The sequence below is a fragment of the Phoxinus phoxinus genome, assembly GCF_949152265.1.
Source record: "Phoxinus phoxinus genome assembly, chromosome: 2".
Taxonomy (NCBI): domain Eukaryota; kingdom Metazoa; phylum Chordata; class Actinopteri; order Cypriniformes; family Leuciscidae; genus Phoxinus; species Phoxinus phoxinus.
The window spans coordinates 16,967,515-16,980,070 of NC_136877.1; the positions used below are offsets into that span (position 1 = coordinate 16,967,515).

At 41.4% G+C, this 12,556-nt stretch overlaps 1 protein-coding gene across 2 annotated transcripts in view; it reads right to left on the reverse strand.

Annotated features, from left to right (window-relative positions):
* Window positions 1-10,034: 10,034 nt before the first annotated feature.
* Window positions 10,035-12,556, reverse strand: part of LOC306993704 (cellular tumor antigen p53-like) — a 75,504-nt gene continuing 72,982 nt past the window's right edge. For both annotated transcript variants that reach the window (XM_079603707.1, XM_079603706.1), the window contains exon 11: window positions 10,035-10,399. In XM_079603707.1, the coding sequence (XP_079459833.1) occupies window positions 10,342-10,399 (58 nt within the window). In that variant the 3' untranslated portion in view covers window positions 10,035-10,341. The remainder of the gene's footprint in view (window positions 10,400-12,556) is intronic.

A 12,556-nucleotide genomic window follows, 5' to 3' on the forward strand; every position in this document is an offset into this window, starting at 1 on the left:
TGTCTTTGATGCTCAAATTATGAAACCAGCAGATAGAAGAAAAATTTAAAAGACTCTCAATAAAAGACTGATAAAATCTGCACAGGATGACCGGTGAGACGGAGAAAGTATTTAGTCTGCGAAGAAGGTGAATTCTCTGTTGCCCTTTCTTTACAATGGTAGCACTGTTAAGATCAAATCTAAGATGCTCATCAAAAACAGTGCCCAAGTATTTATATGAGGAGACAATTTCAACCTTAGCATTGTGTATAGTGCTGTTAAAAACTGTATCTCGATTTCGCCCGAAGTCAATAATTATTTCTTTAGTTTTGGATACATTTAGTTCTAAACAATGGTTATCGCACCATGAGATGAATTCATTTAGAGCATTTCCATGATCAGATGATGGCCTCTGTAATAGTGACAGCAACACAGTGTCGTCGGAAAATTTAACCAGGTAGCTGTTCTCCTGGGTACTTCTACAATCATTTGTGTACATAATAAAAAAAAGGGGTGAAAGGACACACCCTTGAGGAAGTCCTGTGGAGAGCAGTAAGGGATCTGATAATTTGCCGTTTACTGATACCCTCTGTTCTCTGTCGGTTAAGAAATTTAAAATCCATGAAACAAGTTGATGAGGCAGGTTAAAATCACTTAACATCTTATTAATTAAAATACATGGTTGTACGGTATTAAAAGCTGATGAAAAATCTGCAAACAGAAGCCTTGCGTGTGATTTTGGTTTATCTAAGTGCTTGTATATGCTGTTCAAAATAAACAACTTTGCGTCCTCCACTCCCCTCCCTGCTTGATAAGCGAATTGCAGGGGATCTAATCTCTCTTCTACATATGTTTGCATACAATTTTTTATGATTTTTTCAAATATCTTCATAATTAACGAAGTTAGAGCAACAGGCCTAAAATCGTTAAGTGTCCCTGGTTTGCTAATCTTTTTAGGAATTGGAATCACTATGGAGGATTTCCAAAGAGTGGGAACCACACTACAATTCAGTGACATCAGAAATATGTGCTGGAATACGCTGCTCAGCTGATCAGCACAATAGCGCAGTGTCCGCCCGCAAAGCAAATCGGGACCAGGTGCCTTCCTTATATTTACTCTCTTCAGATGGTCCCTAACGCATTCTTGACTGATTGTGACCTCATTTTGAGACAATATTGTTTCTCCTATACAAGTAATGTTTCTCGAAGGGTCATTTTTTTCAAAGCGAGAATAGAAAGTATTAAAAACGTTCGGGAGATTAGCTTCATTTGTCCCCATAATTGTTATAGGTTTCCTACTGTCTCCATTTCCCTGGGTGACTGAGGACATTTCTTTAATTCCCCTCCAAGCTGCCCGAAGATCTCCACTACTATACTTGTGCTCTATCTTATCTTTATACGCCCTTTTTGCTTTTCTTATCCCGTTCCTTACTTCTCTATTAATTTCTTTCTTTTCCTGGCTACTCCCTGTATAAAAAATACGTTTCTTTTTATTTAGAACGCTCTTTAATTCTTTAGTAACCCATGGTTTGTTGTTAGGGAATATTGTTATATTTTTACATGGGATATTACTATCGACACAGAAAGATATATAAGATGTCACAGTTTGTGTTAGTACATTTAAATCATTGCAGGAGCTGTAAAACACGTCCCAGTTTGTACATTCAAAACATGCCTGTAAGCTGGCAATGCTATTATCTGTCCAGCATTTCACTGTTTTCACAGTCTTCTCCTGTCGCTTGCAGATGGGACTATAAGTAGGTATCAGGAGAACACTGTTATGGTACGATGCACCAAAAGCAGGTTTGGGCATGGATTTAAAAGCGCCGGGTACTGAGCCTAGGCACAAGTCAAGAGTGGTGTTGTTTTTAGTTGTTGCGCAGGTGATATACTGCTCGTAAGTTTTTAATGTCTTGTGAATCTGGCAATGGTTAAAATCTCCCATAATAAACTTTGGAGCATCGGGTGATATAGCATCAAGTCTGTTAGTCACTTCTGAGATTACGTGAGCAGCTGAGGAGGCGTTTGCACGCGGGTGTATATACACCAGGGTGAAGAATAGCTGTGGAAACTCCCTTGGAAGATAGAAGGGGCGAAGAGAGATAGATAGTAGCTCGAGGTCAGGAGTACAGATTTCCTCTCGAACAGTAACGGTGTTACAGTACCTCTCATTGATGTAGAAGCAGACTCCTCCCCCAGTGGATTTGTTTGTTGTTACAGGTGACCGATCCATGCGCACCGGGCACCCGAAGCCACTAATGCGCAGATCCTCATCCCTGTCAGCCTCTCCCAACCACGTCTCCGTGAAAGCCAGCATGCATGTGTCTCTGAAGTCACGCTTAAACTTAGCGTGAGCCTCTAGTTCATCGACTTTGTTACGGATGGATTGTACGTTAGAGAGAAGAATGGAGGGGAGCGGAGGGAGCCGGCTTCTATCGGCCAACCCGCATCTCCTTAGTCGGCGTTGGACACCCCCTCTCCTACCTCTCTTCCTTCGATGATTTTTGGGAGCTTTGTCGATATCCTCTGTTCCCACACTGTCCTTGCTGCAAGCCAGATAAGGGCTGTTGTCCCTAGTAGCGGGTGCAAATGGACGGAGTTCGAGCAATAGCTCACGGGAGTAAATAATCCTGTGACCAGCCCCGCCGTCGTCATCGCTTCCCCAGGTAAAACGATTAAGAAGTGTGATCAGAACGACCAAGTAGATGCAATTCATGGCTCCGGGTTGACAAAATGTTTTAAAGTTTAAAAGTGCGCATCAATGTACAACATGTACTTAAGAACATAAACAAACATAAACAAACAAGCGTTCGGCATTCACGCTGCTCATGGGTCGCACATCCGGTTGAGCGCCCCGTCAGACAGCGGTACATGTACCTATAAATGAATTCATCTGCTGGCGGTATATCCTTTTCCTACTTAGCACCAAAACTTTGGAACAGTCTTCCTGCCATTGTCCGGGAAGCAGACACACTCTGTCAGTTCAAATCTAGACTAAAAACACATCTCTTCGGCCTAGCATACACATAACACATTATAGACTTCTATAATTCAATGTTAGGCTGCATAGTTTAGAACAGCCGGGACCGGGAACACTTCCCGTAAATCCTGATGTACTTGGTACATCATAAGAAGGATGGCGTCTACGCTAATATTAGTCTCTCTGTCTATCCCGAGGTTTACCGCTGTCCACCGGAACCAGGCCGTATCCAGATCTGATGAAGGACCAGCGCCAGGACACGACGACGCCGCTGACCTGAAGTGTCAACCAGTCTCTCCTCCTCTCCACTCCGACTTCAACCAACCGGAACTGGACAAATACTCTTATTCATTCTGAACTTCATACACTGTTCACTCATTGGCGAGAGGAGAACTGGCCCCCGACCGAGCCTGGGTTCTCCCAAGGTTTTTTTCTCCATTCTGTCACCTGATGGAGTTTTGGTTCCTTGCCGCTGTTGCCTTGCCTTCTGGCTTGCTTAGTTGGGGACATATAATATTCAACAATATTATAGATCTGCCTTAAAGGTGGACGATGATGAAATTGTTTTTTGTATTATTTTCATGTTATCACTGTGAAGCTGCTTTGATACAATCTGTATTGTAAAAAGCGCTATATAAGGTGACTTGACTTGACAGCTTGCTTTAAATATATTGGAACAGAACCAGACGTCAGAGACTTCTTAACCCTCTGGCGACCAAGGTGTTTTTGGGGTCCTTGAGATGTTCTGACATGCCCTTACATTTGTGCTTTTTTTCAGTTGTTTATAAACATATTAATGGGAAAGGTGTAAATACACCATTTATCACAAACAGGGCTACCATAATATGTGAGCAAAGGCAATATGCGCAGGGGCGTGACTGATCCAACACATCATTAATAGTAAGTGGTTCACACCTGAGAAGACAATGACCAGCATAATGAGCTTGCATAATGAGCCTTTCATTCAGGTGTGTCACACAAGAAAGAATGTGAAGACAAAATAAATATATATATATACACATATATATATAATCCAAATATAAATTAAAGTCAAAAGCACATTTTTAGTACATAGTCATACCTGGAAACCAATCCTGTTCAAATAGGCTATGAATCATTCTACAGAATTGGTTCAAAGCTAGATTTGGAAACTTTTCTTTTTTTCCCCACAATTTTTTGTATAGATGCAAATTGTATAATATCCAAGGTAAACATTTCTAGTAATTGTGCAGTTAATTCTCATACTGTATTTTCAGAAAGTTTTGGAATACATCCTCTGCCCAAATGTGTCACTAATAAAAAAAAAAGATAAATAATTTAATGAGGCTTATATTGACCTATAAAGATTATTTTACATCTACCTTGTAAACATATGTTTTTACCTTGTAAATATATGTTTTTGCTATTTTATTAAAAAGTGTTCAAGTGTAAATCAACAACAATTACAATTTTAACAATATTTAAAGTGTAATCTTTCTTTTTTAAAAGTATCATACATATTTCAAAGTTAAGGATTCATTAGTTTGATATAGCCTAACATTACATTGGAACAAACACTATAACATCTTAGTTGATGAGTTTATTTTTGACAAAACATACTATATATTTAACATATGAGCAGAAACTGGCTAAGAAAAGCTTATTTGAGGTCTATTTTACAGTAAAAACTTTATAGTCTATCCAAAACTAGTCACAACTAGCAACAGCGCGCATTCAATCCTCACACACATAAACGCGATTCATATTTAAACAGTCTTTTTGCGGTTTACAGATACTATTCCATATCGCGATTAGAACAAAGCATATAAGAATAAAAAACTTACTAATCCTCAACTGGATCCATTGCTCCTCGAAGTGAAACCAGCACTTATTCCTCGCAAGATAACACATAGTACATTCATCTGATTACACTTGGTGTGTTTTATCGGGCTGATGTGGCCGGTTTGCATATATCAGAAATATCAGAGATTCTAATTATTGGACAAAAAACTTCCACACATAATAACCTAGAATTACTGTCTAACACTTGATCGCTGCTCTGTTAAGTCTTCGTTGTCGGTTAGGAACCTGGGTGTGCTCTTTGATACCAATCTTTCATTTGAAAGTCACGTGTCTAGTATCTGTAAAACCGCTTTCTTCCATCTTAAAAATATATCTAAATTACGTCATATGCTCTCAATGAATAATGCAGAACAATTAGTTCATGCGTTTATGACCTCAAGGCTAGATTATTGTAATGCTCTACTGGGTGGTTGCCCTGCACGCTTAAACAAACTACAGCTGGTCCAAAACGCAGCAGCTCGAGTTCTTACCAGAACCAGGAAGTATGACCATATTAGCCCAGTTCTGTCAACACTGCATTGGCTGCCTATTAAACATCGTATAAATTTTAAAATATTGCTGATCACTTACAAAGCACTAAATGGTTTAGCTCCGCAGTACTTGAGCGAGCTCTTAACGCATTATAGTCCTTCATCACGTCTACTGCGATCTCAAAATTCCGGCCAGTTAATAATACCTAGAATATCAAAATCGACTGCTGGCGGTAGATCCTTTCCTATTTAGCACCAAAACTTTGGAACAGTCTCCCTAACATTGTCCGGGAAGCAGACACACTCTGTCAGTTCAAATCTAGACTAAAAACACATCTCTTCGGCCTAGCATACACATAACACATTATAGACTTCTATAATTCAATGTTAGGCTGCATAGTTTAGAACAGCCGGGACCGGGAACACTTCCCGTAAATCCTGATGTACTTGGTACATCATTCGAAGGATGGCGTCTACGCTAATATTAGTCTCTCTGTCTATCCCGAGGTTTACCGCTGTCCACCGGAACCAGGCCGTATCCAGATCTGATGAAGGACCAGCGCCAGGACACGACGACGCCGCTGACCTGAAGTGTCAACCAGTCTCTCCTCCTCTCCACTCCGACTTCAACCAACCGGAACTGGACTAATACTCTGATTCATTCTGACTTCTGACCTGTAATGCTCATAATCATACACTGTTCACTCATTGGCCAGAAGAGAACTGGCCCCCGACTGAGCCTGGGTTCTCCCAAGGTTTTTTTTGTTTTTTGTTGGAGTTTTGGTTCCTTGCCGCTGTTGCCTTACCTTCTGGCTTGCTTAGTTGGGGACATTTAATATTCAACAATATTATAGATCTGCCTTAAAAGTGGACGATGATGAAATTGTTTTTTGTATTATTTTCATGTTATCACTGTGAAGCTGCTTTGATACAATCTGTATTGTAAAAAGCGCTATATAAATAAAGGTGACTTGACTTGACTATTGCCTCAGATCATTTGCGTTTGAAAAGCGCGCTCTCCGTGGGCGTGGTCACATTAAAAGATAACTAGCTATAATGAGCTGAAATGAGAACTCGCTCTTTTTATATAGATTATATAAACAGAGAATATTTGTTTAAGTTTTGAATTAGATAATTTAAAGGTACACACTTAAATGATTATAAAGATATATTGCTCATGCCTGGGTGAATAGTATTCGCAGAGTTTTGTTTAAGTTTAGAGACGTGCACCAGAAAAAAAGTTCACGGAGACGTAAAAAATTCTCCAGGAGATTTATTATGTAAAACGCCGTGCGTGCCGAGATCCATATAGCGCGTGATCACCAGGGACTCGCAGAGAGTCCGGGAAGAGGGGCTGGAACAGCATAATTCCCATAGTAAGTAGCATCCTATAAGGAGCAAACTATAAAGAATAGTGTTCCACACACCCAGAGCGAAAAACTCGGCCTGGACTGAAGAATATTATTGGACTTACATAGTGCTCATAGGGTTATTTAATCGATCAGCGTTCAAAATAATATTTTCAAAGGAAGTAGAATGAATAATGTTATTTCATATATTGTTTATCTTAGCCACAAAAACCAAGTAAACGGTTGCTGATGGTGTCAAACTGAATTTTGGGATTGTGTCTACTACTAGATATGTGACTCCAATACTGTAACATTGCATGCGTTTAAAGGGTAACTAAACCCCTGGTCAGAGCCTGACTCCACCCACTGGCAATATTTGAAAAATGCTGAAAAAGTGGGCAGAGCCCAACGGACGAACCGAGGGCGGGGCTGAGCGGGTGATTGACAGACCCGCAGTGACGCAGTGATTGACAGCTGCTGTCAGACTCGATAAGATGGAGAGTGACTGGAGTGACACAAGTAGCTTTACAACAGAGCGGTCATTTAAAGTCGAGGACTTTTCTCCCCCATCTTCCCCTGAAGTGGACGAATTGTCTGTGGACACAGAGCCAAAACCATATCAATTCGAGCCGCGAGCTCAAACTGCGGTGTCGCATCGCATTAACTCCCGCATCGGTGGTTTTGACGGAAGCAGATGCTTTTATACCAGGGGCTTCCAGGGGCGTGGCAGAGTAGCGTCACAGAGTACCCTACGTCAGAGAGTACCCCTGCTTCAGGAGATTCCGTTTAACCTGAAGAGGGCAGCACTCAGACGTTTTTACACCATATATTTGAAAATTAAAACACTTTATACTCAAATGTTAAAAAAAGTACTCGAATCAATGAACAGCATTTATGAAGCTCCATTCTTACAGATCATTAACTAAAAAAAGTTGGTTTAGTGTTTAGTTACCCTTTAAGGGATCTGAAGCCAGAAAAAACATTGTAGAAAGAGCTGTCTTAGGCTGCATTTACACTGCAGGTCTTGATGCCCAATTCCGATTTGCTGACTATATCCGATTTTTTTGACGACCCGCTTACATCATCTTTTAAAAGTGACCCATATCCGATATTTGCATTTACACTATACACTGCCGAAAGAACCCAGTAGACGTTCTGACCTGGTAAATTAATTAAAACGATGTCAAGTAATAAACATAACATTCTGATTAATTTCGGGTGGGTCGCGGGTGGATATGATAAATCATTATTAGTGATCGACCGATTTATCGGTTTACCGATATTTAAGCATTTTCCCATAATCGGGTATCAGTTTTGTAATATCAGATTCACCGATAGACGGCGCCATCTTGTGGGCGTTTTGAGAATTTTGCCATTGCAGCACCGTGTCTGAGGAGAGACGAGACAACAACTACGTGCACAGCACAGGTAAAGTAGGCTATATGTAGGCCTACTACTTGCTTTGCTTCAATTATTCAACCTTATTTTACATAAAAGACATGCACGAATGAGATTTGAGACAAAAATGCCTGATATGTAGTTTATTTATGCAGCTTGGCGGCTCTAAAAAAAAAAAAAAAATCACGGAGTTAGCCTAATCCGTTGTGTCCTGTCTCAATAAAGACGTAACTTTACATTAATTAAATAAAACCGACGTGAATAAGTGCGCATGTTGTAAATAAAAGCGCTGAATTTAATTATCTCTCTGTTGTATTCACTCACCATTAGTCGCGTAAAAAAAGTTAGTTCATATTGCTGAGCCTTCACTGGATTGATGGTCAGGAATGCTCATGCACGGCCACTGCATGAAACTTTTAACAAGATTCACTTGTTTAAAACACCCTAAATGATTTTAGCACTTATTACATAACCATTATTTCGCTAATACACATCTAAATAAACACAGCTCTGTGGAAATTAATTATTTATTATTTCCACGAATCAGCGCCGCCGCTCCCATCAGGCGCATCACGCGCTGTGCGTAGGGCACCGAGTGCTGAGGGGACACCAACAAAATAGCCTTTTAAAATCACTTAATTTTTTGCCCTCAGACTTCTCTATTTATTGGTGTATAAATACGTTTTTTTTTTTTTGGAAACAGGAGGGAGTGATTGTTATAAATAAAATGGTTTGTTCAGTTCAGTTGTGTTGTAATAATTGTGTCAAAAACAGAAGTATAACAGTAAATAAATATCAGTTCTGCATATCGGTTATTGGGCACGTAAACATGCAAATAATCATTATCAGCATCGGTTTAAAAAAAAATCAATATCGGTTGATCACTAATCATTATTAACGAAAATATGAACTACATTCTCTAAAATATGAGCATGTTCCATTCCAGTTTAAGTTTCAAGGGAGTAAAGCCTGTTTATGCCATTAATTTAATGAAATTGTCAAATAAATTTTGTTTTAAAGAAATGTTCATTTAAAAGCAGCGCTCATTCATCAGTGTATTATACCAGAGATGCGTGCATCAACCGTCACCGAGTCCGCCGCTGAAGGTAATGCAATCAATTTATCCTCAAGCGTTACAACACAAGAATAATAGTAATTTGACCAACGGGTGCGGATAATTAAATCAGAGAAAATTATTGGTGTGGGTGAGTGACAGGTGGATGATTTGTTTTTGGCTGCGGATTCGGGTGACGTTGGAGCTAATCCAAACATCTCTAATTACCCGGTGTTTACTTTCCGCACTATTTTTAAAGGTCAGCAAAACATTGGTCTCGTAAGGCTCCACTGTGTCGAGCCTTCGTCCTCCATCGCTCCATTGATAAGTCGATCATAGTTATCGGAGTCGACATCCCCTTTTTAATGACGTAAGACTCGCATTTACTGGGGAATATTCGATTTGTCTGCTTACATGGAACACGCAAATGCACGTATCCGATTCATATCAGATTTATTTCCACATATGAGTGAAGCCTTAAACCGATCTAAGAAAATCGGAATCCATGTGTTTTTTTCCTGCTTACATGTTCGCGGGTCATATCTGATCTGTTTCACATGAGAGGAAAAAATCGGAATTGGGTCACTTGAACCATGCAGTGTAAATGGGTCCTTATAAATCAAAATAAACTGTCAACAATGCAGGTACAGCAACTCAAAAAGCATCAGCATAGATTCATTTTTACAAAATGCTTCTAATACCCCAACCAGAAATGTAATTTTCGAAGCAGGTTGGCAAATCAAAAATGGTTACTTATCCTGAATTCTTGTTTGACAAGCAAAAGCCAGTACTTTAATTTTAAATATAATTTAAAGAAATTATACCCCAAATTATACCTCAGACCCCAAACAAACATTTTTTTTCCATTGAACTATTATAAAAAACACTTTCGAAATTACTTTTCTATTTGTGCAGTTAGATGCATCAGGGTTAAGAAACGCTTCAGATCTAAAATCACAAACTCAACATTAATCTTTTATTTACAAATATATCCTTGCTAGTTTTACAAAAGATTACTGAAGTAAAGTAGTAAAGCTGGTGACACTGGAATAAGGTAAGGTACACGACAAAACATTTTACTTCAATACTAATAAGAAAAAAAAAATAGAGCATGTAAAAAAAAAAGAAGAAATTCAGAATGTTTGAAAATGTGGCATCTTAAAAAAAAACAGGTTACCCCACCTTCAGAACAACTAGAAGCAGAACACTGTTTTTTTTTTTTTTGAGCATAGAGAATAACATTTAAAAAAGCCATTTATCCGGAATCTTTTAAGATTTTTTGCCACTCTTCGGCTGCAGACAGGATTGATCATGTTTTGAGGCGTGTCTAGAGGAGAGATTAAAATAAGTAAAAAATAAACTACTTATTTGGTATGTAAAAATTAAGGAAATATTAACTAGTGTTACAACAAGGAACAAAAACGTCTCTGGTTACTTACGTAACCTATGTTCTCTGAATAGGGAACGAGACGCTGCGGATAGCGCAGTGGGATATTCTCTGAATGTGCCGATTGTCTGAAGCCTATAGAATCACGCCAATTCATTGGCTGATGGCGTCCGCGCGACATGGCTCCGCCCCGACGCACTCACGTCGCGTCATCACATTCGCGCGCGCGCCATCTGCTCCTCAGATTTCTCTGCCGAAAAGAAAACTGTCAGCAGCGTGAGTAGCTTGGCCGCTAACGCAGCGTCTCGTTCCCTATTCAGAGAACATAGGTTACGTAAGTAACCAGAGACGTTCTCTTTCATAGGTTCACTCAACGCTGCGGATAGCGCAGTGGGAACGGACTACCAAACTCGCCAAGCTAGAACGCTTTATGACTGGTAAACAAAAGAGACAACGACCAAGAAGAGTTCAAACAGAAAGAACCTGGGAACCCGGGGTCATGTCAAGATCTAAACTATAGAATCGTACAAAAGTGTGCGGAGAGGACCAACCTGCCGCAACACAAATGTCCTCCAAGAGTGCTCCTCTAAAAAGCGCTTGAGAAGATGCCACACTTCTGGTGGAATGAGCTCTAATGCTGAGGGGTGAAGGTAAGCCACGCACCCCGTAAGCCAACGAGATAGCCTCTGTAACCCAGTGGGAAATCCTCTGCTTCGATGCAGCAAGCCCACGGCGGCTAGCACCAAAGCAAACCAAAAGCTGGTTAGATTTCCTCCAACCGCCTGAGCGGTCTACATAGATCTTGAGAGAACGAACTGGGCAGAGCAAGTTAAGCTTCCTATCTTCCTCAGAAGAAAATGGAGGAGGGTGGAAAGCGTTAAGGTTAACTACCTGTGAGCGAAAAGTTGTGGAGAGAACCTTGGGGACATACCCTGGTCTCGGCCTCAAGGAAACTTTGACCAGGCCAGGGGCAAAGTCCAGGCAAGACTCGCTAACAGACAGGGCTTGCAAGTCTCCCATCCGCTTTAATGAGGACAACGCTAGCAAAAGAGAAACCTTGAGAGTCAGGATCCTATCCGGAGCTGACTCTAAGGGCTCAAAGGGGGCCATCGTCAAACCCTCTAGGACAACAGAAAGGTCCCATGAGGGAACTCTAGGGGAGCGAGCCGGTTTCAGGCGCTTCACCCCACGCATAAAAGCAGAAACTAATCTTAATTTACCCAGGGGAATCTCCTCCGATTCCCTATGTGCTGCAATAGCTGCGACATAAACTCTGAGAGTGGTAGCAGCCGCCCCAGCAGCAAACTTCTCCTGCAGGAATTCCAGTACTGAACCAACAGGGCAGTTAACTGGGTTCCTATCATGCGCTAAGCACCAATTCTTAAAAACCTTCCACTTGGAAGAATACAGTCGCCTTGTAGAAGGGGCTCTGGCACTCGCAATGGTCTCCTGAACGTCAGTTGGGAGACCAGAGCTTAATGTTAACGGCCTTTGATCGGCCAAACATATAGCTTCCATATGTCTGGGCGAGGATGCCATATCTTGCCCTGCAGCTGTGACAGCAGATCTTCTCTGACTGGGATCCTCCAGGGGGAAGATTCCAGTAGAGGAATTAGCCCCGAAAACCATGGCTGAGATGGCCAGAACGGAGCCACTAAGAGGAGGCGGACTCCGCTCTCTCTCACTCTGGCCAAGACCGCCTGGATCAGTTTGATGGGCGGGAAGGCATAGAGTTTCTGCGTTGGCCAAGGGTGAGCGAACGCATCTATCCCCAATGGGGCCGGGGGACTCAGGGAGAACCAAAGCGGGCATTGGGACGACTCTTGAGATGCAAAGAGGTCCACCTCCGCCTCCCCGAAAACCTCCCAGATCAGGGCCACCGTCTGGCGGTTCAACATCCATTCCCCCGATCTGAGTTTCTGTCTCGACAGAAAATCTGCTGCGAGGTTCAGAACCCCTGGGACATGAACCGCTCTTAGAGAAAGGAACTTGCTCTGAGACCACAGGAGAAGGTGACGCGCATGCCTGTCTAGGGTGCGCGACCGAGACCCCCCCTGCCGGTTCACATGTGACACCACTGCCATGTTGTCTGTTCTG